The sequence below is a fragment of the Caloenas nicobarica genome, chromosome 14 (assembly GCF_036013445.1).
Source record: "Caloenas nicobarica isolate bCalNic1 chromosome 14, bCalNic1.hap1, whole genome shotgun sequence".
In the NCBI taxonomy this organism is placed as follows: Eukaryota; Metazoa; Chordata; class Aves; order Columbiformes; family Columbidae; genus Caloenas; species Caloenas nicobarica.
The window spans coordinates 10,047,214-10,073,292 of NC_088258.1; the positions used below are offsets into that span (position 1 = coordinate 10,047,214).

The 26,079-nt window shown below is 51.7% G+C and overlaps 2 protein-coding genes across 6 annotated transcripts in view; both read right to left on the reverse strand.

Annotated features, from left to right (window-relative positions):
* WDR90 (WD repeat domain 90) overlaps positions 1–2,137 on the reverse strand; it is a 31,423-nt gene extending 29,286 nt beyond the window's left edge. For both annotated transcript variants that reach the window (XM_065645168.1, XM_065645169.1), the window contains exons 1-5: positions 2,095–2,137; positions 1,452–1,543; positions 1,174–1,350; positions 744–882; positions 80–250 (exon numbers count right to left, since the gene is read on the reverse strand). In XM_065645168.1, coding sequence (XP_065501240.1) covers positions 80–250; positions 744–882; positions 1,174–1,350; positions 1,452–1,543; positions 2,095–2,104 — 589 coding nt within the window. In that variant the 5' untranslated portion in view covers positions 2,105–2,137. The remainder of the gene's footprint in view (positions 1–79; positions 251–743; positions 883–1,173; positions 1,351–1,451; positions 1,544–2,094) is intronic.
* Positions 2,138–2,296: 159 nt separating this feature from the next.
* On the reverse strand, positions 2,297–25,315 carry CFAP70 (cilia and flagella associated protein 70). 4 transcript variants are annotated; one of them, XM_065645170.1, is made up of 27 exons: positions 25,184–25,315; positions 23,086–23,272; positions 22,667–22,759; positions 22,341–22,420; positions 21,118–21,294; positions 20,534–20,716; positions 19,972–20,063; positions 18,791–18,890; positions 17,696–17,830; positions 16,102–16,254; positions 15,783–15,863; positions 15,201–15,292; positions 12,808–12,868; positions 11,556–11,747; positions 10,772–10,903; positions 10,029–10,154; positions 9,342–9,475; positions 9,144–9,259; positions 8,795–8,983; positions 7,714–7,821; positions 6,890–6,978; positions 6,035–6,187; positions 5,136–5,297; positions 4,599–4,688; positions 3,518–3,619; positions 2,903–2,950; positions 2,297–2,477 (listed from the first exon to the last, which is right to left on the reverse strand). In XM_065645170.1, exons 1-27 carry the CDS (start codon positions 25,313–25,315, stop codon positions 2,397–2,399), a joined length of 3,288 nt encoding a protein of 1,095 aa, XP_065501242.1. In that variant the 3' UTR covers positions 2,297–2,396. The 4 variants fall into 4 exon arrangements, 3 of the variants coding, with proteins under 3 accessions (XP_065501242.1, XP_065501243.1, XP_065501244.1); XM_065645171.1 differs by lacking the exons at positions 22,341–22,420; positions 22,667–22,759; positions 23,086–23,272; positions 25,184–25,315 and adding an exon at positions 21,411–21,469; XR_010607014.1 differs by lacking the exons at positions 2,297–2,477; positions 2,903–2,950; positions 3,518–3,619; positions 4,599–4,688 and adding an exon at positions 5,675–5,871 and having other exon boundaries at positions 5,218–5,297.
* Between the last annotated feature and the right edge of the window lie 764 nt (positions 25,316–26,079).

Below are 26,079 nucleotides of genomic sequence, written 5' to 3' on the forward strand. Positions count from 1 at the left end.
ACAGCTTGAAAAGCCACAGGGGTTCCATCCAAGCTGGGCTGGAGAAACCAGAGGCCACCTTGAGGTCTCAGCTCCTCACCTGGGTCAAACACCAAGTCGCTCGTGCAGAGGTTTTTCACCAGCAGGTTGGCACAGAGCTTGATGCTCTTCAGGTGACTGTAACGGCGATTGAGGTAGAGGGAGAGGATGGAGCGGAGGTCGAGCACCAGGCAGGTCCAGCGCACATCGGCAGGGGCTGCTCCCACGAGATCTGGGGAGGAGAGCGGCAGGTGGCAAAAGGGAAGCTGGGAAAAGATGCTACAGACCTTGGACCTTGCAGAACAGGAGACGCAAGATTAACGTGGTTAAGCAAAAAGTATCTACCAGGTGAGACTCCCCCTAGGCTTGGCTTGTCTGTGCCAAGACGAGAAATGGGAAAGTGAGCCTTGGAGCTTGCTCCTGCAGCACAGGGGTGTGAAGGACAGACAAACAGCCCCACTGCCTCTGTGGACTTGTACCCAACCTGATGCTGCACCCCACTGCTCGGGAGAATGGGGATGGGGGACAACCCTCATGGATGCTCCAGCTCCCACCTTCCAGCTGCTCAGGGTCTTGGGCTCAGGACCACCACTCCTCACCCTCCTCAAATGCACCAAGTCAACTTCTGAACTCAATTTATTTTCTAACAGTTTATTTCAGCAGTGATGTGCCAGCCCAGTCCCACCGGCACCACGAGCAGCCCCAGCACCATGCACGCTCCTCACCGCGCCTGGATGTCCTGGCCGTGCGGTCGTTCACTAAGCCAGCAGCTGCTCCACAGACAAAGGGGAACTGCAGCCAGGTGGCTGTGGATTTGAACTCCTTAAAGAGGGTGGAGAAAGAGATGCGAACCACCTGATGTTCCTGAGCAAGACAGAGGCACACGGAGCTTTAGTCACCCTGGTGGCTTTGGCAGGGAAATGCTGCAGAGGAGAAGCTGTGTGGCTGTGGCCCTTCTGCGTCCCCTGTTCCCAGAAGAGATGCCATGAAGATGGAAACCTTCTCCAGCCCAGAGTGACCCACCAGCAGCAACAAGGACTAGCCAAGTTCTGCAACCCCTACTGCAGAAGACCACAGCTGTCACAACCCCTGTTCCTTTAATCAGGCCATGATGCTAACAACAGTGGTTTAATGAGGCCACCACGTGTCACGTACCTCAGTGGTGACATCCAGGTGGATGACAAAGTGCTTGCAGGGCAGGGGCCTGAAGAGCAGGTAGAGGTAGCGTCCTGCCAGCCCCAGCGACTGCGTGCCGGTGCGGGGCAGCTGCAGGTAGCTGCTGGCAGGGCTGGAGCCCCGGATCCGGTAGATGGTTCCCTTCAGCCTCGTGTCCTTCCAGAACCACGGAAAGGGGTGAAGGGGAGGGGGGTGTCAGCGCTGCCCACCTGTGGCCAGTGCCATCCCCCACCCCAAGACGCCAGTGCCCCCGTTACCGTGAGAGCGGCCACGTCCCCCTCCCTGGCCGAACGTTTCCACTCCTCCACGCGAAAGTGCTTGAAGACGTTGAGGTAAGGGCGCTGCCAGGCTGCCGGTACCGGGATCAGTGGGGGGACGGTACCCCACACCCCAACAACCCCATTGCCCCTGTAGTGGGGACCCTATTGATGCACCCTTGTCCCCAGGTCCCCTGCTCTGCTCGCACCCTGTTGTCTCCATATCTCAATTCTCTCCAGCGCTAGTGTCACTTTTGCGACCCAAGCCCAGTGATATCCCCGGAACCCCCGAGCCCCGCTGGGGGCCCCGTTACCCCCATGCTACGTGCCCTCCAGCCCCGGTAACGCCCCCACCCTCCATCCCCAGTGCCGCCCCCATTATCTCTGTGCTCCGAGTCCCCCAGCTCCGGTGTTGCCCGTGTTCGGTGACTCCCCCGTTCCCCGTGTTCCCCCAGCTCCGGTGTTGTCCCCGTGCCCCGAGTCCGGTGACAGCCCCAGTAATTCCGTACTCCAAGCCCTCCCGCCCCGGTGACGCCTCCGTTACCTTCGCGCCCCGAGCTCCCCAGACCCAGTGACGCCCCCGGTACCTCCGTGCACCGAGTCCCCCCAGATCCGGTGACCCGCACCCCCTCCCCGCCGCTACCTGCCGCCATGGCGCGCGCCGCGGGCTCAACCGTCCCGCGCGGCCGCCGCCAATCCGCGCGCGCCGCCCGCCGCCACGCCCCGCGGGGGGGCGGGGAGACATGTCACGTGATCCCCGCCCCCTCGGAATGTCCCCCCGCGGCCGCCGTTCTGGGCGGGTCCGCGGAGCTCGTGGCGATCGCGATAGAGGCGGAAACGAGCGCTCGGGGTGCGGGGACTTTATGTGCAACGGGGCTCCGGCGGGGGGGGCAGCGCCGGAAGGGAGCGGAGGGGCCGGGAGCGGCGGGGCGGCCTCCGCGGGGCTCAGAGGGCCGGGTTGCCGAAGCCGAGTCGCTGCTGGGCGGCGCGGATCTCCCGCAGCAACGCGTCGCTCCTCAGGCCCAGCTGCGGGAAAGCGGGGGGGCGGTCAGGCAAGGGCGGGGCCGCCCACACCCGCCCCCGGCTGCGACCCACCGACCCCCCAGGGCCTCCCCAGGAAACGGCCGTTCCCTCGCTCTGCTGGTACCGGCGGCAGGGGCTCAGCACGGGCAGGTTGTCCCAGCCACTTCTGCATGTGTCCCGTCTTCCCGTCCTGATCTGGGGGAGGGCGCCCCTCCTCATGGCACGGGTTTGGACTGGATGTGCTTTGAAGGTCCCTTCCAGCCCAAACTATTCTATGGTTCTATAACCTTTTGTGCCACATCCTCAAATTACACTTTGCGGGTGAAAAGGGCAAGTGCTTTGCGCTGTGGGAGCACTCCAGGTTTCATTCCTGCTCGCTGGCCGCCCCTACCCGCCCTGCCTGCCCGCAGCACCGCGGAGACACAAACCTTGATGCTGTACTTGTAGCACTGCTCTGCCTCCAGCTCCCGGCCTCCCTGCAGAAACAGCACGAGAGCAGCTGCTGAGGACACAACCCACAGTGTTCTTGGTGAAATAATGTTAGAATCACGGAATCATTTTGGTAGGAATAGACCCTCGAGATCGTCAAGTCCAACTGTTAACCTTATGCTGTCACTAAACCGTGTCCCTAAGAAGCCCATCTACGCATCTTTTAAACACGTCCAGGGATGGTGGCTCTGCCACTGCCCTGGGCAGCTTGTTCCAATACCTGGCAACCCTTTCCATGAAGACATTTTTCCTGCTATCCAATCTAAACCTGCCGTGGCCCAACCTGATGCCATTTCCTCTCACTTTATCACTTATTACTCGGGAAAGTAAGATATTGTAAGAAAGCTCAGCAGGAAGGACATTCCCTGGGAGAATATGTGCATCAGACAATGACAAGCAGCGAGGAAGGGTGCTGCTTTTGCCATCTGGGCACAGTCCCCAAACTATTTTTACCACTGAGATCTACAACACGTTCTTCAGGCTTGTGAACAGATGCCGATAGAACCTGCTCTGTCAGGCTGGTGGTGGGAGCTGCTGGCTGGCTGGGCACTCACCTGCAGGCAGATGAGGGCGAGATATCCCCACACTTCAGCATTGGTGTTATTTAGGGCATTGGCTTCTGAGAGAGCATCCTCTGCCTCCACCATCTCTTCCAGCTTGAGAGAGAGAAGGAAAGATGTGGACAAAAGGCAAACAGCAGGCCAAAAGGCTTCAGAACCAAACAGGCATCTGCTCCAACAGCTGAAGAAAAAGCATCTAGCAGGGTGTCCCTGACAGGGCTGCAGGGAAAGGATTTAGGGCAGAGACAACCAGTGATCCTCAGTGCCAGCAGCCAGCTCTCCTGTCTGGAGGACAAGCTTCTCACAGCTGACGCCTGACCCCTGTGGAGCACACACTGTCTTTACAAATCAGCCTCCAGCTGTAAGGAAAGCAGCACAAACACCTTCACCTCCACCTCTGGGAAGCAAGTGGTCCAATTCCGCTGGGAAACATGACTCCGGTCCTGATCCCTGTTCCCGGGGGTAGCTGGTGCCCAGTGGGCTGCAGGCGGCTCCCAGGCTCACCTCCCCAGCTGGAGCCCACAGCCTCCCCAGACGTGTGCATTTGGCCAAGGGGGAAACATAAAAGTTCGAGTTCCTTCTCTGTTTGCTTCCCTCAGCCAAACTCCCTTGGAGGAACCTCACAAGGTTCCTCTGGGAGATACCAGGCTGCTGGTGGCTGGGTGTCCTTGGCAGCCCTTCAGAGGTGCCGGATTCCTTTGGGCAGGGAAAGCACCAAGATTCCTCTCTGCTGACATTCTGCTCTATTCCTTTGTGGTGACATGTAGGTCATGTGCAGGCAGGCACTCGGAGCAAAGCCCAAGCCCAGATTAGGGGCTTGCCATGACATCCTGGGGAAAGAGGTGCTGGCAGTGGGATGAAGGTGAAGGATTGCTGCTCCCCGAGCAGCTGCTGGGAGTGACTGTCCCCTGACATCTCCCATACAAGCAGCCCAGGGAGCCACACTGGGACACTGATGGCAGCTCAGCCAGGAGCATTGCTTTCACAGGCAGTCAAGCTTTACTTTGTTAAAGGGGATCATCCCGTGCCACAGAGCCAATTAAAGCGCAGAAGACCTGAAGGTAATTGCACTTACCCTGTAGCAGGCGATTCCCACACCCAGCCAGGTGAGACAGGACGCAGAGTTCTTGCAGGCGAGCAGGTAGGTCTGCTTCGCTTGGCCATACTGCCAGGAGAGAGACGATGGTGTTTCTCTCTGCATCAAATGCATCAGTCCGCAGACAGCCCGCCCCCCCCTCCTCGGCAGTTTGCCAAACACCCCATCTCCAGTGGGGCTCAGGCACCCACTGTCCCTACCGCTGCTGGGGGTGCTGAGAGCCTCCCCGCTGCCCCTGATGCGGTGGCTCTGTGCTGGCAGGTGCTAATACAGTAATGTAGGATTCCCCTCCATTGCTGGGAGGATGAGAACAGCTCAGAAGCACCCTGAGATGGTGCAGCTGAGCCTGGCACAAAGGAACAGGGCAGGTCCGTGCTCCAAGGAGTCGAGCCCTCCAAGGTTTTGCTATGTTGTGAGATCTTGGCTATAACTACAAATAATGGCATCTTGTACCTGAGTTCTGAAATCCACTACTTTGGGTAAAATTCCCTTCCTCTGCTCCTGCTTGCTCCTCACCTCTTTCTCTTCCAGGTAAATGGAGCCCAGGCGCAGGTAGATGAAGTGCATATCCGCAGCATCCTCCACAAAACTGATGGCTCGCTCGTAGCACTCCTTTGCCTCACGAAAGTTCCCTTTCAGGTAGCACAGGTGCCCTTTCTGAGCCCAGACATTTGGATTCTGCACACAGAAAGCCAGGAGTGAGATGTGGCTGGGAGACGCACGGGAGAGAGACATGGGGCAGGGAGCCCTGTCACGAGCAGAAAGGAAGAACTGACTGGTGTTTAATTATAGCAGGACAGATTTTATGTACAGAGTTAAAATCAAGTCAGCAAGCTGCCTACGTAACACCAGCACTGGGAGCCCCCTCCAGCCTTTCCATGCATGGTGTCCTGGCTCATGCAAGGCTCCCCAGTACACAGTGAGCATGCAAAGGGCATGCCAAGATGTCAGCTTCACAGCCCTGTCTCCCTTCCCTTCAACCTGACTCCACAAAGCCACCTTCCCTCTCTGCTGAATAGCAGCCTTGTTTTCTTATGAAACAGAGCCTGACTCACCAACAGAGGGAAAGATAATCAGGATATACGTGTTCAAAAGGAAAAGAAAGGCAGACGCTGCAGAGAGAGGAGTCCTCACTCAGAAATGCTGCCTGTCAGTGCAGGAGATGACAGAAGGCAAGTAATACACAGGGTAATGAGGAGGGCAGTGCTGCAGCCGCCGCCTGATGTGGTTCATCAGCTGCGATTGTCTTCCCCTGCAGAAATTGCTGCAGATTAGCATTAGAATTGCTCAAGTGCAAATGAAACCTGGGCTCTAGGTTCGCAGCAGCAAGAACACAAGCAGGGTCAGCTGTGGTGTTTGGCCACTGTCCTGCTTCGGGACACTGTGCTGCATCCCGGGAACGCACAGAGAATTACCAGGTAGTTGATGTTAATGGCCTCACAGAGACATTCTTCACATTTGGAGAAATCTTCCTTCAGCAAGTAAGTCTGGGCCAGTGCCAGGTAGTAAGCACAGGAGGGACCTCCCTGGAGGTTCAGCAGCTCGTGGGCAAGCGCCCTGTGAACAAACTGTGGAGGAACAGCACACTGGTGCGGTTAGGAGAGCAGGCAAACCACAGACACCCCCAGAAGGACATGGCAGGAGGACTGACTCACACCTAGGTGACTTCTATGAACAGGAAACATGATTTTTTTCCCCCCTCCTTTGAATATTTAGCTCCATTGCTTGTAGTCCTCTTTTGCTTTAAGCAGCTCTTTCTGCCATGTAAAATTAAGGCAGGCAGCATAATGTGGCAATCAGGGAGATCCCACAGAGGTGACTGTGTGGGACAAGGACGTTCCACAGGTGACACAAAAATTACTCTGACATACACAAGTGTCTGAAACAAGGAGTACTGGCACCTTAGAAGCATCACAATAATGGATCTCACCTCCAAATGTACAGAGCAGAGTACATCTGCACCATTTCTGGCTTGGCTGTTCCCTCTGCAGCAAGCAGAGCTGAGCTGAAGCACCCTGAGAACCTTGCCTACCTGAGATGACTGTGTCCCCAAACAGCATTTGGACCTAAATACTCTGCCTGACCACAGTTTTACATTTCTGGGCAATGGTGGTTTTGCTCTGTCTTGTGTGTGGCAGCAGGGGTAGCCACAGCTTGTGCTCTCAGCCCAAGAAGGGGCTTTGCTGGAGCTTGCCACCAGCTCTTTGGTAATTACCCAGGTAAGGAAAGCAAAACACCCTTCCTCCTCCTCCATTCCACACTGAGCTGACCTGGACAGCATTGACTTTCATCAGGAATTCCACTGTCTTCATGAAGATTGTGCAGGGAGGTTGGCTAAGTTCTGAGCCAGGGGATGGTGCTGCAAGAAAACGTGTCTCCATCAGTCCCAAAACAGGCTTTTTTTTTCTGAAGCAAGAGCAGGGGCTGAGACCCTGGTGGGGACAGGGAAATCCCAGCAACGTGGTGTAAAAGCCAGGAGGTGGCAGGGAAAGCTGAAGCAGAGATTAACTCAGCATTTCTTTCTGAAGGGCTTAGTTTTTTGTAAGAGATGCGAAAAGGAACTATACTCTTGACCCACTAATTTTCCAGCCCAAACTCAAAGGAAGAAAAGGTGGGAATTTATGACTGAAGTTTGTCAGAGTTAGCTACAGTGATGCCCCTGCTTCCCCAAACCAACCCAGTGGGGCCTGAAGCACCCAGCACTGCCATCTCTTTGGCACCCACTGGAGAGTGGAGCTGTGGAGATCACACAGCACATGGCCAGAGGAGATCCACAGGGACAGTTTAAGAGCTGGCATCTCAGGAGACAGACATCCAAGCAGCTGATGAAGGCCACTGAGTGCAGCGACATGTAGGGAGAGAGCTCCATTCACCTGCTGGCTGTCCATCCTGAGATGTGCTGCTCTGAAAATTGGGATGAACCTGTTTCGCTGGAGATTCCCCAGCTAGGAACAGAGAACAAGCCTTTGTGTTTTGCCCTGGCATGAGGATGGCCACAGCTCAGTGCTCCCAAGTTATTCCCCTCCCCACTGATGGCATGAGGCCATCTCCCAACACTAGGCTCTCCCTTCCATACCAAGCCCCATCCCCTGACCTTTTGGGGCTGCCTCCAGGGCCGTAGCCTCTTCCTTGGGTGCTGTGCAGTCCAGGGCAGGCTCTGCTGTCTCTGGCAGTTTGTCAGCTGAGCCATTTGGAACCCCCTCTGGAATGAAACCCACAACAACCATTAGGTGCAAACAAAGAGTTTGCCATAAACTGCCCAGTTTGGAGCATAATTCCACAGAAATGGGGACAAGAAAAAATATAAAAGATCTATCAGATTTTCAGAACTGGGAAGGAATTATTTTTTGCAGGAAGCAATAACTGGGTCTGGGGCCTTGAGTAAAAGATTACCACGTGAAGCTAGAAACAGCTATAAATGAGGGAATATCCCTTTCCTCATAATCAGAAGGAGCAAAAAAGCATGAGACATGAGGCTGCCTGCCTGAGCCACTTTGCATGGAGTGGTGATAATGTTAAAAATAAAGCCAGATGACATTTCCCCACAGCCTGGCCAAATATTTGGGACTCAGGACAGAAAGTCTTGGCTCAGGGTGAGGCCAGACTCAGCGAGGCTCCAAAGGAAGCCTTTGGTTCAGGGTCACCACCAGGCATCTGTTTTGCCCTTTGAATTGGTGAGGCAGTGCTGTCCAGGCTGTATAGGGAGGTCACAGCAACAGCTTTCATGAAAGCTAAACCTCGATGACCCTAACATGGGACAATCACAGGGGTAGCTCTGCCCTCCCAAAGCCTCAAAAAGCACACTGGCTTCCTCCAGCTGCCCCGGCCACTGCCCACACATTGGTGTAACAGCAGCGCTGGGCTGGGACAGAAAAATAAATGCAAAGTCCGGTCTCTCTGCTATGCTGCAGGTAAGATGAGACACCAGCTATGCTGCTTTCAGAAAGCTTCATCATTTAAAGCAGCATGCTTTCTGCTCTTGTCTCTTGCTGGTGTAGTTTGTGGTCGGTCTATTCTAACTCACAGTCCACATCTTCTTCCTTTACCCTTTGTATTTCTCCTCTTAGAACTACTTAGAAATTTCTCCTTTCCTTCCACTGTTCACCATCTCCCACACTGCTCCGAGCCCACTCCTTGCTCGTGCTGAAGCACCTGCTGGTTTTGCTGGGCCTTACCTGGTGAGCACTCTTCTGGACTTGGGCTGGGAGACCTCACACCTGCGGCAGAAATAGGCTTTTCCCCTCCTCCCTCAGCAGCCTCAGGGATGCTGCTCTCCTTGGCAAGCTGTGCTTGCAGTAGCTTCTTTGCCTCACGGAAGGCCATTTCTGCCTGAATATTATTATCCTGCAGCTCATAAAACAAACCTATGGGATACAGAAAGAGCAGCATGAGCAGACATTCAACCCTTAGCAAAATCCTTCTCTTTAGCCCTGATATCAGAGCAGGGAGAAGAGGAGCAGGGGCAGAAGCAATGGTTGGCACTACAGAAGCACCCTGAGCACACAGACTGGCTTGCTTTTATACCTGAAAGCGTCCAGGCTACGATGCTGGATGGCTCCAAGCAGCAGGCATCCTCAAAGAAAATCTCTGCTTCCTCACAGTGCTGCAGCATGACTGCCACAATCCCACAGAGCAGCAAGCTGGGGACAGGGTGGGACAGATGAGCCTTGCAGGCCCCAGGCAGTGGTGTAGGGGACACCCCCAACTAGGAGCACACAGCACCTTTGGATGTGGTGGGGATCCAGAGAAAGAGCCTCCCTGAAGCACTCCTGGGCTTTCATTCTTTCCTCAAGCAGGAGGCAGAAAATCCCATAGTCCAGCCAGTACTGGATGTTGCGCTGGTCCTGAGCTACTCTCTAGATAAAAGAGATCACGACTGAAGGACTGCTGCAATCATGCTCAGCACACGCAGTGGAGTGCGGAGACAACCCTGGAACGACCATGGCTTTCCTCCGGCCACCTCAGCCCAGTTTAGCAACAATCAAGTCCTTGTCTATCACATGCTAGGGTTTTCCTTAACTGGGATGGTGCTGGACTCCCTTTAAGCATCTTTCACCTAACACATGTCCTCCAGCTTCAGCTGACCTCCTCTTAGAGGGCCCAGTGTCCCCAGTGCTGACCCAGCACACTTTTTGGACCAGCTCATCCCATTTCACCTGGCCTCAAGGCTGAAGTCCTCAGTGACCTGGCCAGGCTTCGTCTCACATCCTCCAGAGAGCAGCATCTCCCTAGAAAATCCCTCACACGTTCAGCCTGAGTATCCTGGTCACATTCATCTCCTTCCTCCCCACACAGCAGGCAGAGCTGGCTGGACTGTCAGCACCATGTGCCCCACGCTGCCGTGATGGTGAGCTGGCTGCCAGCCCAGACACACGGGAAATGGACAGGAAAGAACAGGGGCTCCTTTACCTGCTGGTGGTAGAGAGCTGCCAGCTTGTAGTCCTTGTTGACTTCAGCTTCGCGAGCAAAGAGCCAAAGCTGATCCTCGGTCATGCGATGAGGAGGGGCAGGAGGAGCAGCTTCCTCAAAGAGTAGCTGGTAAGGAGTGAGACAAAGTATTAGCCCTGGGGAGAGTAGGAACAGTTCCTGTGATCTCAATACAGCAGCAGTCCCCAGTATGGCACTGTGACGAGTACAGCCTGGTACGGCTGGGGCTGGGTGGGTTGGAAAGGCGAGCTGTCCCAGCTCCTCTTTGTGATGGGACACATCCCTGTCATTCCCAGGTACCTCTGCCACACCAGGACAGGGCAATATCAGTTATTTGCAGTTGTGACAAGTAAAAGCATCCCCTAGATCAAGACTACATCAAACTTCTGTGGTGTCACTTACTGGTGACCTGGCTCATGCAGGAAGGTCAGTGCTCTGCCCGGGTGGGTGGCAGATGGCACAGACCCAGCCTCCCTCACCATGAACCAGCTACAGCAGGTTTTACTAGTGGCATCTTGCACATATCCCACCATCAGGATTTTGTAGCAGTGGGATACAGATGCACCAGAACCTGCCCCAAGTGTACCATATGATAACTGCAGCAAATGAAAGCATGTGTCTGCTTTTGTCTTGAAAGCCAAAGTCTCCCTGCCTTCACCAGATACAGTGTCGAGCCCCGGATCCACAGTGAAGACGTGTCCCAATTCACTCAGGTTTCTCCCTACCTGGTTCAGGGCAATGTGCATCTGGTCCACAAGGTACACGTAGAGCTCACTGAGAAATGCCTGTAATTGCTCCTGGGTCTCAAACGCTGTGGTTTTCAGGTATTTCTCCCTCACAATCTTCACTACAGCATACTGTGGAGACATGCAGCTGTTGGACAAGGCAGGTCCCTCCACTGCCCCCCACCAGCTCTGTAATTGTACGGAGCCAGAACACACTGATTTTGCCTGAAGCTCCAACTTAGTTCTGAGGAAGAAATCTAGCCCAGCACTGACGAGAGTAAAAAAAAAAGCAAGCGGGGTGAATTCCTTTCCCCTCTCCCAGCCCTGGCTCTCCCTGATGCACCAGTGTCCCTTTAGGGACAACATGCAGGAAGGCTCATCCCCTCAGCACAGAGAGGGGGTCTCTGGGCACGCTGTGGCCAAGGCCAACCAGCTGAGAGAGGGGAACCTGCTTTTTCTGCCAGGGAGGACTGTGGGTGTGCAAGAGCAGTCAGCTTTGCCTTCCTCAGGCTATGAGCACAGGGCAAATGGACATGACCAGCTTTGGAGTCTGCCTCCACTGACAGAAGCAGTTCTCCTGGTGCGTGACCAAAGCAGCTTGGTGCCTGCTCTGTTAGAGGGAAAACTTGTCCCCTGCGTGCCCGCTGCAACAGCCCCACGTGGCAGGAAGAGATTCTGGAGCAACACATCATCTAAAGTTACCACCATGGAGCAGCAGTTCCTCACTGAGAAACTGCCAGGACAAAACAAGTAAGGAAGCGAAAAGCACAAACAGACTCTTTACCTTTAGCTGTTCCTTAAAAGCAAAATATTTCCCAGAGCTATTGAGCTCAAAGTTGAGCTGACGCTTCTGTTCCTGCAGGGTTTGGGGGTCTATCGCTCCCCGGTCAGGCAGCTGCTTCCCAAAGAGCTCATGGTATTCACTTAGGATGGCAACAGCAATGCTTGTGACATGGTTATGATAATCTTCCACAGCCTAGGAAATAAATAAATAACTAATCAAACTTCACAAGTCACTTATGCCATCAACCTTGAAATGTATTTTATTTGCCAGAGCCCACGCCTCCCATAAACTCCCCCTTACTCAAGTCTCAATTAATCTGTCACGCATCCTTTCCTGTCCATGCCTGAAGGCTGCAAAAACATCTACATGTAAATACAAAAGAGCTCCTTCATAATTAGATACTGCTCCTGCTATATTTTTCAATCAGAACGCAGTATTTCAGTCATTGTCGTCTCTTCTATAGCAGTATAATTGGCTATAAGTAAAATATATCTCATCTGCTGGGAGCCTTTTAAACCCACGGGCCAGCCCTCTTCAGCAGAGTCTGTAATCTCCATAATCTCAGTGGCAGAAACTTCCATGAGCCGTGATAATCAAAATGTATCACTCTGTGCACTCCAGACAGTCCAGCACAAATCAATTCTGCAGCAGCACTGGGGTCAGTTATTGAAATGCTGCTTCTTCCTCCACTGTTGCTTTGAATTTCCCATCAGGCAGCGGCCATCTGAGGACATTCTCCTTCGATGGCTGCTCTGTACCCACAGAAGATGAGCCAGCGTCCTCAGACCATTTTCTGAGGATGTCACACACACTAAAGTTCTTTAAAAAAATCTGAGTGACCTGAGAGTGGTCGGGGCTGATTCATGTTTGTCTGGGTCTGATGAAGCATATGGGCTAGTCTGAGACAAGAAACTGTTGGGACTGCCCAGGGTAAACATAAGGTTCTGGGAGCCTCTTTCTCCTGCACCTCGTTTCCTTCCAAACACCCCCACACTGCTGCCTTCCCTGCCTTTGCTGTGGCTCTCTCCTTCATATGGGCTGCAAACATGAGCAATGCAGCCCAGGAATGACTTCCCAAGGCATACTGCTATGAACATAACACATCCAGAAGTTTTCTGTGTATTTTCTCTGCAAACTTAATCTACCTGTTGCAGTGGGGCTCAGACTGAGAATGAAGACTCTCCTGTATAAGAGGGATGAGGGCAGGGTGAGGTGGCAGAATGGTGGCAAGGCCACAGGCTCTTGCATGTACCTTCTTGGCTCCTTCAGTCCGAGGAGGCAGCGGAGGGCGAGGAGGAATCATCTGGCTGACCCTGTCAATGAGAGGACAGCAAAGATCAGCCACACAGCCTGCCAGCAATGCTGGCTTGTTTGGGGCTCAGGCAGCCTGTTGTGCGAGGGCTCCAGCATGTCACTGTATCCCTGAGACACCTCACAGGTACTCCGGCTGGGGAGAAACAAAAGTCTCAGACCAAGAATGAACTGTAAAGACCAGGCACCTACATTAAATGCTTGTAGCTCATCATAGCATCTTGAGATAACCAGCTGCTGCCTCACTCCCTGCTGATGATTACACTCCATGGGGATTAGATAAGATTGATTTATGTTATTTTTTTACTAGGCTTGACTGACCCATCACACAAAAACTATCCTAGAAGCTCAGCCAGCAGGTAGGGTTAGCATTTGTTATCGCTACCAATCAAAACCACTCTCCTACAGAAGGAGATCTTATCAAGCTGTTATTCCTTTAACTCACAACCCTCTGAGTCTGCCAGAACATCCGTAAGAAAGGAGCCAGCCTGAGGAGAGCTTTGAAGAATTTTATTACTGTAAACCCTGGGCCGCCCAACCCATCAGTTCCTGACATCTCACAGTGCGGCTGTGGCACCTCGTCCCTTGGCTGTGCATTGACCCTGAGGCACCATACCAACCCTGTTCCTACCACTACTGGGGTTACAATAACCTTTCAAATACGGTTCAAAAGCCCTTGGGATTATCGTAATTTTTACTAAGATTTTATTAAAATCCCTGGTGTCAAGCCAGCTTAAATCCATTGGGATTTTTATCAGGATTCCCTGCTTGCTGGTATCAAAACACTGTCGGTCCTTAGAACACACTCCAGCCCAGCAAGCAAATGTGTCACATCCCTGTGTTGGCTCCTACAACAAGCAAAGCAAATTGCTTATTCCCCACCAAAAAGAAACCACTCCTGTAAGTGTTCTGCCAGCTTACAGCGCCCCTGGCCTTCTCCAGGTCCCGAGCCTTGGCCACTTCTCCCACACAAACGCCTCCCGCACTCTCTGCTGTGTGGTCTTGGTGCCATGGCCCTAAATGGTCCCCTGGCTCTGCAGGGACCCATCACCGCTCCTTGGGAAGCCAAAAGGCCTGAACATGTGGGTCGTGCAGCCCCCACACTCACAGCCCCAGCCTCACCCAGCCTCAGCACCCGCCACTGACGTGTTACCTCTGCAAGTGGTACACATGAAAACCCATCTGCTTCACTTTCAGGTGAGAAAAGGGAAAACAAAAACCACCAGGGGAAAGTGAGTGAGTGAAAAGGGCCAAGCGGAGGCTGATGGAGGATTTTGGATGGAGCCCAAGAAAGAGAGCTATGGTTTGCTACAAAGATATATATTTAAACATCCTTCCTGAAAAAGGACCTCACTGTTGATCTCATCTGCCAGCAGGCATGTACGAGGCATCAGCTGCTTCCCAAAACAGAGCCCTCCCCATGACCCAGGAGGGCTGATTTTTCAGCCTGACATTTGCAGCTGCACATGGCAGGTGAACGAGGAGGAGCTACACTGAATTCACGCAAGTTGCAGTAGAGTAGAAATGGTATCAAAAGGGCCAGAAGGTCTGTTCTAAGGGGTGTTCGCCTTCCTCTGCCTGCTCTTCCTAGAAGACAGCAGGCAGCACAGAAGACAATACACATATTTTCCCTTCAAAGAATGGCTGCTGCTTATATTCCTGTTTGAGAGATGTACTGCCTGCACTTGTTATACTTTATACTGCATTTTCTCTTTTTTATTCAATAAATTATACATTCTAGGTCTTTCCTACAGTGTAATGCAGCAGGGCTACAACTGGTCAGGAAGAAACTGCCTGAAATCAAACAGACAGCGGAAGACTCGAAGCAGCAGAGAGAGCAGTTCTACAGTGCAATGACATGAAAACTAATGGAAGAGCCAAGGAATGGGTAGATGATTGTGAGAAAACTTCCAAAAAGGAAAAAAATGACAGAATGCTGTGAAGTTACAGCAGTGCTACCCAGGGCAGGCCACGCTGGTGGCCAGTCCTGACCAAGCAGCTGAATATCACATGCAAGAGGCAAGTCCACAGGGCTTAATGGGAAACAAATCCTGGATGGGAACACAGACACTGTTGCGCTGCTCTGGTGTCTCTCTTTTTGAGAGGAATGGCAGGGAGATGCCAGTTTGGACGAACACAAGTGTTTTCCCAACACACCAGATGCCGCCTCTTAAACAGTCTGGCCAAATCCTCCCCCTGATTCCCATGGGCTTTGGCTGAGGCCCTCAGCTGGTCCTTACAGAGCACTCCAAGGGGGTGCCTCGCTGTACAGCCCCGTTTCTGTCCTGCAGAAAGGAGCTGTCAGCCACAGAGTTACAGCACATCTCTACGCACCGGCTGGCGAGCTGCTCTTGTGATCGCTTTGGTACCAAGGCCTTGTCCAGCTTTATCTCCATCACCAGGAACGTTTCTGCTTCAGTGTATTGCTGTGAAGATAAATATTGCTCTCTCAATGTCATGCTGTCTAGAGCCATTACTAGCATGACAAAAAGCTGAGCATATAGCCACAGATATTCAGCAAATCTTCAAACTGCAGACATACAGCTTGTTTTATAACCTGCCCTCAAAATAATTTACAGCAGCAAAATTCAGCTCAAGAAACCAGTCTAGGAAAAAGGAGAAAGCCCAGATAATCATTCTGCTTGCAGAATGAATATGCATTCTAGATGTTTTGAGGAAGAAGCCAAAATATGAATGAACCATTTTAAATAAACAGCTCATTATTTACAGAGACCTTCTAGCCCCATGCTAGACTGCCCTTCAGCTGGACGTCACTGGAAGAACTCCAGGACAGCATCTATGTAAAATGTCCCTTGTCCAACTCACTCCTGAAGAATGTATTTGCGTGAAAGGTGTGAGACACCAGTGCAGCAATGGTCTGGCTGTCTTTTCTTCTCTTTGGAGATACATAATTACCTGTCCATCAAGGATGAGAGATGTGACGTTTTCAGTTTCTGCAATGCCATCTGAGAATGGGATTTTGGGCAGGGTGGACATCTATTGAAGAAAAAGAAAACATGTCTTTTGTTGCAGATTCAATAAACCTCACACCTTCGCAAATGCAGGATGCGAGTTGTACATTTGTTCAGGTAGCATGTACTAATATTTCAAGACCATAAGTATCTCTCAGTTGTGCTGAGGCAACACAGCATCAGTCCCTGCTTTCTGCATGTCCCAGCTACCTCTGATGTGGAAATGGAGCAACCATGTTGCAATTTGCCTCTCTAGGCCTTACCCTTCTGCTAGAATCTTTGGTGATTTTGTCTTCCTTCTGAATCTTGCTGTGAGCAGCTCTGGAAAGGGGAGAACCGATTCCTGGGGTCCACGACCCTTCCTTACTCAGACTGAGCTTCCTGAGATCCCGGAAAACACTGTGCTGACTTTTGGTCTGAAACAAAGAGGGAACAGAAGGAATCAAGGGACAAACTAGGCTTCCCCACCCCTTTGCCTTAACCTTTCACATCGCAAAACACATTGTCAGGGTCCTAAATGCATTAAGAAGCTGTGCGACCTCATCCTCCCCTCCCAGGAGCCTCAGGTTAGACTGCAGTGAAGAGCTGCCTGAGAAAACCTCAGTGGGGTTTTTTCCTGAGAGCTGCATTTTCGCTGAGGTGCTGGCCCTTGATTCTTGCCTGAGCTGTGTGGTAGACGTGCTGGAGCCAGCCCTGTGCTGCCCTGATCCAGACGCACTGGTCTGAATTCCTAGCTTGATCCTGGACCGGCCTCATAGCCGTGGACTTGCCTGATGATGTGGGCTGTTAGATGAACCTGGCTACCCTCACCGAGTCTGCTCTGCAACTTTTTGGGTGCCCCTGCCTGCCCTGCAGTGACTTTCAGCTCTGGCTCACCTTCTGCTGCGGAGCAGCTTCCCTGGCATACGTCAGTGAATTGCAAGGAATAAGTTTTTCAGATTGTCTGTTTACAAACTGCTGTCCCAGCTGTCCTTGTTCTGAGAGCTGGGCTAGCAAGAACTGAGGGCATCTGGGAGCAGCTGTACTGAGATCACCCACATCAAGGAACAGCCCAAAGCATCCACAAAAACGCAGAATGAGTGACAGAGAGAGCACGTGTCACTTCATTTGCGACAGATAAATGCTATAGGAAAAGAAGTACCATGCAGCCAAGAGGCCATTATTCATGCCACCAAAGCAGAGACCAGCAAACAGCCGTGTGCCCAGCCCTGCGCTGCAGCAGCCAGCCGGAGCAGGGAGAAAGGCTGGAATTCACCCAGCTCCTGCGGTCTGGGCAGCAGCACCATGGGGAATGGTGGGCAGAAAAAAGTGGCTGTGCATTTGCCCTCCTGAAACAAGCTCAGGTCTGTTCCAGGAGTGCTGTGGGAAAATGGAGATGTAACTGTCACTCTTAGTAACAGAGATGGGAGAAACTCAAAGACAAATAAACCTCCGTGAGCTACAGCTGAAAGAGCTCCAGTGACAGCTTTTTTGGTTGTTGCCTGGGGTAACGCTATCCTTTTAGAGCCACTGTTTGCTCTTCCCAGCAACGCAGTTCATTTGCCCATGTTCCAGACTGGAGAGAGAGAAGCATTCTTAGAGCTCTCCCTGCTCAGCTGCTGGCATAGGAGAGTGTGGGATGAGATTCAGAGCCTCTCTCAGCCCTCAAACCTGCTCACACATGCCCAGAAATCCCTTGCCTTTGAGAAGTCTGCACCTAAAAGCTTGTCTCATTTTTCTCTATCACCAGAAGGGCAGTGAAGTTTCAGAGCCAGACTCTGAGTTATCACGCTGCCCATGCTGCCTGCTCCCAGCCCCGCTCTGTGCAAACACAGCTGCAGAGCTGGAGCAGAGCTTGGCTGTCTGATCTGCTCTCACCTTCTCAAACACCTCGCTGCTGTGGTAGGCAAAGACACGAAAAGCACCTCGGATCTGCTTCACACCAGGGCACAGCAAAGGCACCATGTCGACATACGCCACACCATGGAAGGAAATCTGCTTGTCCTCATCTCCCTGGAAACACAGAGCGAGGGACTGAGATGTGGAATGGACTCTTATTCTCTTTAGAGAAACAAGGTCATCGATCCCATTAAGAAGAGGCCATGCAGCAAACAGGTGTGCCTGCTGAGCCCGTGGCTCTCTGTCACTGGCACACAGCTGAGACAACCTGGACCAATGCGCTGGAGCCATTCGATATGTAGAATATCAATTTTATCCCAATCCCTGCAGGGCAGCTTTTCTCTCTAATGCCCACACTGTGCCATTCCTCAGGATGGCCTTTGTGAGATACAGCTGCAAAATTATCAGCCATGTGGTTAGAAGCTCAAGTGAGCCCACCAGAGCTGTGCACCTCAGTTTTGGCAGAAATCAGGTAGCTAAGGAAGGCTGAGAGGCTGGGCTAGCAGCAGACTGCCCAGGGTGAGGGAGAAACTTGTTCGTCAGATCTGTGAAATCCTGGCACCAGTGAGTGCTGAAAGGGGTTTATACCAACTTACCTGACTTTGCCCTGGAACAGATTAGGAGCTCACACACGACCGGTTGTCAGGAACAGAACCATTAGCTAAGGGGCTGTTTCTTTGCTAAACCATTCCAGTTAGTGTACAAAAGTGTAACTTATTTACATTCCAAGAAAGAAGGTATGAATTTATTCAAGATGTTCCAAAATGCTATTGGCTGAAGATAAGCTCAGTAAATTACCTTAATTCTCAAAAAGCATCACCTCCCTGATCACTTTCCACCAATCTACCACAGACCATCAGCAAGAGTTCTGCATGCTATAAGGAAAAAATGTTATCCTTTGTCTATTTAACAGCTCTGCAAGGCTGATTAATCCCTTCACAAAGCCTCTAGCCGTCTGACTCGCTTTGGCTGGTTCAAGGCTGATTTTGGTATTACAAAGGCATTGAAAGGAAAATGCTCAATAAAGCAATGCTGCTCCACAAGCTAAAACAACATATCCCTCCCCACTTTTACCTTGTCAGCTTTGCTAGTTTTCCCCTTGCTGGGTGAGCCCACAAACACCCTGCAGACCTCCACGGGCCAATATCGGCACTCTGCAATGCGCTTCTGCAGGCTGAACACAAAGGACGGCACTGAGAAAATGCAGAAAGCAAGCTGGAGAGCCACACCACCCTCCTTTCTGCCCCAGAGCATCCCCCCTCGGCTTTTCTCCTGCCCACCCCCAAGAGATACAGCGAGCACCCTTGGGCCACAGGAACACTTGTGCTTTTGGGGCAGGATTTTCTTTTCCATCTACTGCTATATGCATCTATGGCACAAACAACTATAAAACAATTGCGAGCATGGCACACTAGGTTTTCTCCCTCCCCTGGTTACTTCAGAAATGAAAGAAATAAGAAGAAACATTATTAACTTTGTTATAAATCCTGAACTGCACAGAGCAAGTGGACCCTGAGCTCCCATTCAATGTGCCTGGGAACTCTGAAACCACAGGCAGGCTGATGAAAGTGCAGGGGAAAAAAAAATTAAAAATCAAACCAGATAGAAGGGAGTATTTCCACACAAGGAGCAATTTGGCTGTGAAATTCACAGCCATGATGCAGCTGAGGCCAAGAATATAGCAGGATTCAAAGAGAAATGGGATACTTATCCTGATCTTGAGCATTATCCGGAGCTGCTAAAGGTAACATTTATCCAATAAAAAAGCAAATGAAGAGTGCCCACATGGAGTGAAAGGATTTTGATGTATTGGGCATTCAGCAAAACTTAATTAGCAGCTCTGGGGAGAGTTGTGTGGGCCACCCTACTCCATGTCTGCTCACCGTAACTCTGCTGCCCCTTCCTTCAAACCGCGGAGGGAACAATCACCAGCTCTAGTTGCCAGCAGCGTGAGAGAGTATTTACAGCCCAGAGACAGCAACTACAGCTAATTTGCTTTCTCCCACCAGAGCAGAACTAAGCTGCCACCAGCAATTAAAGGCAGTTAGCTGCTCCCTTGATCCTGTGAACACCTTTCGCCAACAGATAGCCACAGCAGCCACGGGAGGCGAGGAAGAGCCACGGTTTGACCACGTAAGAGATCTGAGAGCACCTGCATGTTGCTGCTCCCTGCCTGAGGTCACTCAGCTGCATGCATTCTGGGGTGGTTTCTCCCCACGGCTCTGTGCTGGAAGGGAGGTTCTCAGGCCCCTTACGTGACTACTGCAGCAGGATCCAGGTAACAGCGTCTTTCCACGTCCCATACGATTCTCTTCGTGCTCTCTGCCTGGATCCTAAATTCCACGTCCTGTGGGAAACAGCACACAGTCAGAGCAAGGAAGGCAACCTCCACAGCCTGTGTCATCCCCCAATTGTCCCCAAAAATGTTCCCTGGGAGAGAACATGAATCAGACAGAGGTGTCCAACTCACCGTACCCAGGCCATCCTAGCAGAGTGAGTTAGCAGCCCTCCCTGTGGACAGCAGAGCCCGCTAGCATTAAGAGCCCAGCTCACAAGGAGATGACACCACTCCCAGCCCTGCAGCTCAGGAGTGGGCAGCTTTCTGGGGACCAGACCCACCACACGCAGCCTGAAGAACTCTTCTGCTCTGAGTTAGGATGCCTGCCGTCCCGGTGGAACCATTTCTGTGTCTGGACACCGTGCAGAGAACTGACCACCTGCTTTCCTCCCATAACAAGTCTCTGCAAGTCTTTCTCAGACCCTTCAGTGAGACCTGCTGGTTCTCTTCCAGCCATGACACTGCCAGTCGTTCCTCACCTCTCTTTTGTTGAGCTCTCCATCCTCATTCTCATAGGGACCACCAACGATGAAGGAGTTGGGTATGCTCAGAGCGCCAGGGGCCATGATATTAGCAAGGGGCCATTTTTTGGGCCGGGGCAATGGCTCTTTTTCACCAGCAGCCTTCAAGATGCCATTCATGAAGAGCAAGGGGAATTCTTTCTAGAGAGACATGAGAATGAAAGGACTTGCATTTCCAGTATGAGCAGGAGCAAGTGCCAGCTGCTCCGAGCTGGGTCTAACGAAGCAAAGCAGCAGCGCAGGGATCTGGCTTGGAAAACACACTCCAACACACGCATCCAAGGAACAGAGAAAAAATAGCCATGTGGAAAAAAACCCTACCAGTTTCAATCCAAATCTTGCTAGGCAGACCTTTGTTTGTATTAAAGAAACACATCACACCAAAGAGGTCCTGAGCACTCGCACCAAACACTGCTGTTGCACAAGTCCAGGAGCTGTACACCCCATGGGAATAGACATTTGTTCCATGGTGCGTAGTGTGGAAGAACAACCCACTTTGTAGCAGTTAAAATCCCTCTGATCATGCCTGGAGCAATCCTCACCTCCCCAGCTGCTGGCACTTGCAAGCAAGCCATGAAGTTCTGTAGGGGTCCAGCAGCAGCAAATGCTTCGGGGACAGAATAAGCAGCCTCCAGCGTGACGCTCAGGAGGTTTCCATCAGAAAGCTGCGTTGCAGAAAGCAGAGGCTCTTCGGTGCACACTGTCACTTCAAGGCTACCCTGTGAGACAAGGATAAAGTAGAACCAGTAACTAGACAATTATAACTCTCCTGCTCTTGAAGGAGAAGCAAGCAAAAACCCAAGGCCAGAATGTATAATGTTATCTTATTCCTCACCTCAGATGTAAAAGAAAACAGACCAGCACAGGAGAAGAATTTCATTATCAACTTGTCTGAATTGGGATATTTTTTGTTTAAATTGGAGCCTGCTTGAGGTATGGTATATGCCCCAAGGGTCTCATAAAATGAGGCAGGGATAAGAATCAGGGTCTCCTAAAATGAGCCACAGAGAAAGAATATCAGGAATGGAAAATAATTATTTTCCCCTGGTGATTCAGAGCATGCCAAAGCTTGGGCCACGCTTTGCCCTATCTCCACATGCTGTGAGCAGTCTTTAATTACCTGTCCCAACCCTGGGTGGATGGTGGGCAACAAAAAACCAGCTGGCCAGCATTTATTAACTATCCTCCTTGATGGGTGTCCCTCTGCTTTGCTTACTATGTACCAGCTCTTAAACGCAGAAAAATTAATGCAACATTCACCCCTCCAATTCACTCCTTGTGCTAACTGCAGGCAGGCTCTGGAGCAAAATGAGACACATTTTCCCAGTCTCATACTTCATTCCCTGCTTTATTCACTGGGTACTTTTCAAGTGGCTGAATGAATAAGGACTTTGCAGGAAAGGCAGTCAGAGCATGCACAGTAATGGACTCTGAGACGTTTTATCCACAGAAATGAAGACTAATAAAGTCAGGCAGGTAATCCTGCCTTTGCCTTTTTCTGGTTTTTCAGCACTATGCTTTCCATCTTGAATATTTTTTCCAGAGCAATTTTGTAGCTGCACACATCAACATTTCCTAGCATGACCTCACCTATCATAGGCAATGAGGGACAGACGTCAATGGGAGTAGGAAAGGCCTCCAAACTCGTAACATATAGGGCCATAACATATCCATGATGAGCTCGGCAGCTGAGTCATGCTCGCCTTCCCATTAAAAAGCAGCAGAGAGCTGAATGAGCGAAGGAACAGTTCCAAACTCCGCATACCTTGGCCTCCAGCTGAAGGCTCTCTAACGGAGAGGCAGGCACTGCATACAAAGGAGCCGAGACCTTAAATGAACACTGTCCTGGGAAGAAACAGGAATGAGAACAGCATAAAGTGAGACCATCTGCAGAGAAATCATGTACTAACTCCTAGTGCTGAGCTACTGATGTCACCTCCTCTTCCCCCTGACCCAGCTTTCTATAGATGCCATGAAGTGCATTTTGTCAAAAGAAAGGTATGTTATAGTCAGGGGTCCGTAAGCGAAGCCCAAAAAGTGCCAAGGAGTAAGAAGTGGTTACGGAGCCTGTGAAAGTCAATGATGTTCTACCTTGCAGCAGAGGTAGAAGGTCGAGCACAGCTTGGCCAAGAGGCACAGTCTTCTCCTTCTGTTTCTTCTCCTTTTGCACTTCTATCACTGTCACTAGAAAGATAAAGAGAGAGGAGGTGGCAGAGCTTCTCAGACAGCTTCAGACCCACAGTTTAGGGGCAAAGGGTCTGTGTCAGCTCTGGCACATGCTCGTACTTCATCTCCTCAAGGCCAACAAGAAGAGTGATGCCAAGGAGCACAGCCCAACATGAAAGGGGACTCTTCCAGCTGGCAGAGATGGGAACAGAAGTGCTGAGACCCCCCTCAGTGCTGCTGCTGAAGTGCTATTCTTGAACGAGTGACTCCCGCGGCAGGCAGGCAGAGAGGAGCAGCTGACAGCACCTACCTCCATGGAGGAAGACTCAGCGTCAAATACTTACAGAGCACAAGTTTTTGCACAATGTCGTCCAAGGAGTTGGGCCCATTGGGGCTGCACTCAAAGCTGGTCGTGAAATTATAGTTTGCTGTCCCATCTGGCAAGACATCAGTCTGGCAGGAGTCTCCCAACCCTGCTCCGTTGTACTCCACACGCACCAAAGTCACTGACACATCGCTTTTGATACTTTTCTGTCAAAACACAGGAGCACATTAAGCAGCTGGCTCTGCCCATGACCAAAGTTGCCTCTGGCAGGCAGTTCAGTTCAGAGTATACTGCTGGGTGTCTTCAGCTGCAGGGCTTGGCCATCCTGAGGCCTCACTCTTTGCTGTCTTTAGGAGGGAAATTTCCTGTTCCACCAGGCTGTGATGCCCCAGGGATTATCAAAAGCTGCTGCTGGAAGGGTGGGAGGGGACAGAGAGGTTGAGGTTTCACCCCAGGAAAGGCAATGAAAGGCACATCTCGAGCAAATCCAAAAATATCCCACTGATATTTTTGTGCTTCCAGGAAGATTGAGACTTTTGTTGTCTCCTAAGAAGGCAGCTCCTGAGCTCACAGGACACTCGCTTGTATTGTGTGGTTGGAGAGTGCCCTGAAATCAAAGAAGGGCTCCAGCACCGGCTTCAAACCTCTTGCTTTAAACAGAGATGGGGAGGTTTGAACTTTAAATATCTCCACAGAGGGGCTTAAACACAGATGAAGAGGGATGGTGACAGCACAGGGCAGCGGGGACCACGTGTCCCAGCTCTGGCCAAGCAACAGCACAAGAAGTGCTGAGACAGGCAGGGACCGAAGAGCCTCCCCGCAGGAGAAACACGGTTCACTTTCCCAGCCCGGGAGGGGTAGCTGCTGCCCTGAACATGAGTACCGTTGTATCCAAACCTGGCTTTTCTTTAGTCCTGAAACACAGAGATGCCTCATTTCCACGGGCCTCTCCCTCAGCCTCCCCTCACCGTGTCACCGGAGTAATTAGTTCTATATGGTTCTTGCAAAAAAGAGATTTATTTACTTTGTTTTAATTTTCAGTCCTTCTGACTGTCTCCTTGAGCACATATTCTATGAACGGCTAAACAGGAGAATCCAATTAACCTTTCTCTGTACCATTAATTATCCTAGACTCCTCTCTCATCCTTCTCTACATCACCTCTAGTCAAGCAGATTCCACGCTTCTTATAGTTAGATTTTTTTTTTTGTTCGTATTGTTGTTCTTATTATTGCACTTTTGCAACCCTCTCTCATTTTGCCATTGCTTTTTCTAAGATGGAGCAATCAGAACTACAAAGCAATATGCCGGATGCAGACACTCCACTGGTCTATTATTTTCAGCGTTGTTTTCCCTCCTCTTACCCTCTACTTCTCACTTAAGATTCTGTTTGCTGAATCTATTGGTGCGAGAGGTACTCAAATGCTACAACCAAAAACCTAAAAAAACCAGGCAGGTACTTTTGGTTTGCTTTTTTTGTCTGCTGCTAGAGCAGAAGCAGAGATTTGCATTTTTCTGCTTGCAGCGGTAGCCGGGTTTCTCTGCATTCCCTCCTAAATGCCAGTTCCTCTAGAAGCCTTTAAGGACAGCTGGGTGCATCACGCAGCACATGGAAATCATAGCAGTCATGTTTTGATCAGAACCAGCACATAGTCTTGCCCTGTAACTGCACTGGAGCCACTGCCTTTTTAAAACTACAGCCACCCTGTTGGCTTCAACATGATTTAAACTGCTGTAGCTGGGAAATCTGGCTTTATATGCAAGGTCAGATCTTTTTAGAGGCATTTATCTCACTGATACACATTCATACTGTGTTTTGCTTAAAAAAGCTGCCGTTTACATACAGCTAGGCAGAGAAGGCAGAGAGGTACATTTCAATGCAGCACCTCTGGACTGCTGCTGAGAAGGTGCATTCCCCAGTCTACCTGGATCACAAGCCTTTACTCTGTGCAAACAAGCCCTCAGTAGGTGGGGAGGAAGCCACAGAGTGGCACCGCTTCTCACCGCTCCTTCCTATAGCCTTATCACATCATGTCTAGTCTTGAATGGGATCACAGCATACAGATTTGCCCTGGCCTCATTTATTAAACTGCTAGAAACATTTTCAGAAGAACTTTACCAGGTTCTGCGCCTCCAGTACTGTGACCTGTACTGGTTTTGCTGGTGTTGGTTGTGACTCGCTGGGAAGAGCTGCAGTAGCACTTAAGGCAGAGGAGTCCTTTCTGGCAGGCAGCCCCGCAGGGACCTCCATGGCTCTGCAGGAAAAAGAATCGGGAAAGAAACATGCAACTGCTCTATTCCTCTCCCAGAAACATCTGCAGGACACAGCAGCCGTGGTTGCTAGCATTATTCAGGGCTTTGCTGTCAAAACACCATTAAAAGCACAGGCTTTGTCAGTGACAAATCTCTCACGAGGAGCAGAGGGAGGACAGGGAGAAACGTAATGTGAAAATTGTCCAGCTCTGTAAATGTAACCCAGCTGCAGCTCTCAGCTCCTCTACACGCACGGGAAGGGTTCGGTGAGACCGGCTGCTCCCAGGAGGGCTCTCCCCAGTGCAGGGCACAGCCCTGGGCTCTATTTTGCTGCTTCTTTAACTCAGAGGAGCCTGTGGTGCCCAAGGCCTCTGGCCACCAGCCCGTTCCCGTCGGCTCCCACACAGGCAGAGGACCTGGCTCCATCCCACACCACAGCTTGGTCTGTGGTGCCTCCATCCCAGCGGGTGTGAAATCCCTCTCGGGACACCCCTGGGACCCCACTGCTCCCAAGGCCTCACGCTCTGCCAGCTCCAGCTGCCCCAGCCAGGACACAGGGTACCAGTGTCTGCCCCAAGGCTGGCAGCCCCCTCAGCGCAGCTTCCTGCCGCCACCTGCGGGCCCGGGGGCCCCAACGTCCCGGGGTGCGCCCTGCAGCCCCTCGCCCCTCACCGCACCGGCCCCAGGAGGCGGCCGGGGCAGCGAGAACCGGGTCGGGCCGGCGGCGGGGCGCGAACCCGCAGCCTCACCTGCCTCGGGGGA

Coding starts and splice junctions, on each gene's coding strand:
- CFAP70 (XM_065645170.1), bottom strand. CDS start 25,315: ATGGAGGTCCCTGCGGGGCTGCCTGCCAGAAAGGACTCCTCTGCCTTA. Junction 16,255..17,695: donor GCAGCGAGGTGTTTGAGAAG/GTGAGAGCAGAT, acceptor TCTTTGTTTCAG/ACCAAAAGTCAGCACAGTGT. Junction 4,689..5,135: donor TTTACCTGGAAGAGAAAGAG/GTGAGGAGCAAG, acceptor CTCTCCTGGCAG/TATGGCCAAGCGAAGCAGAC.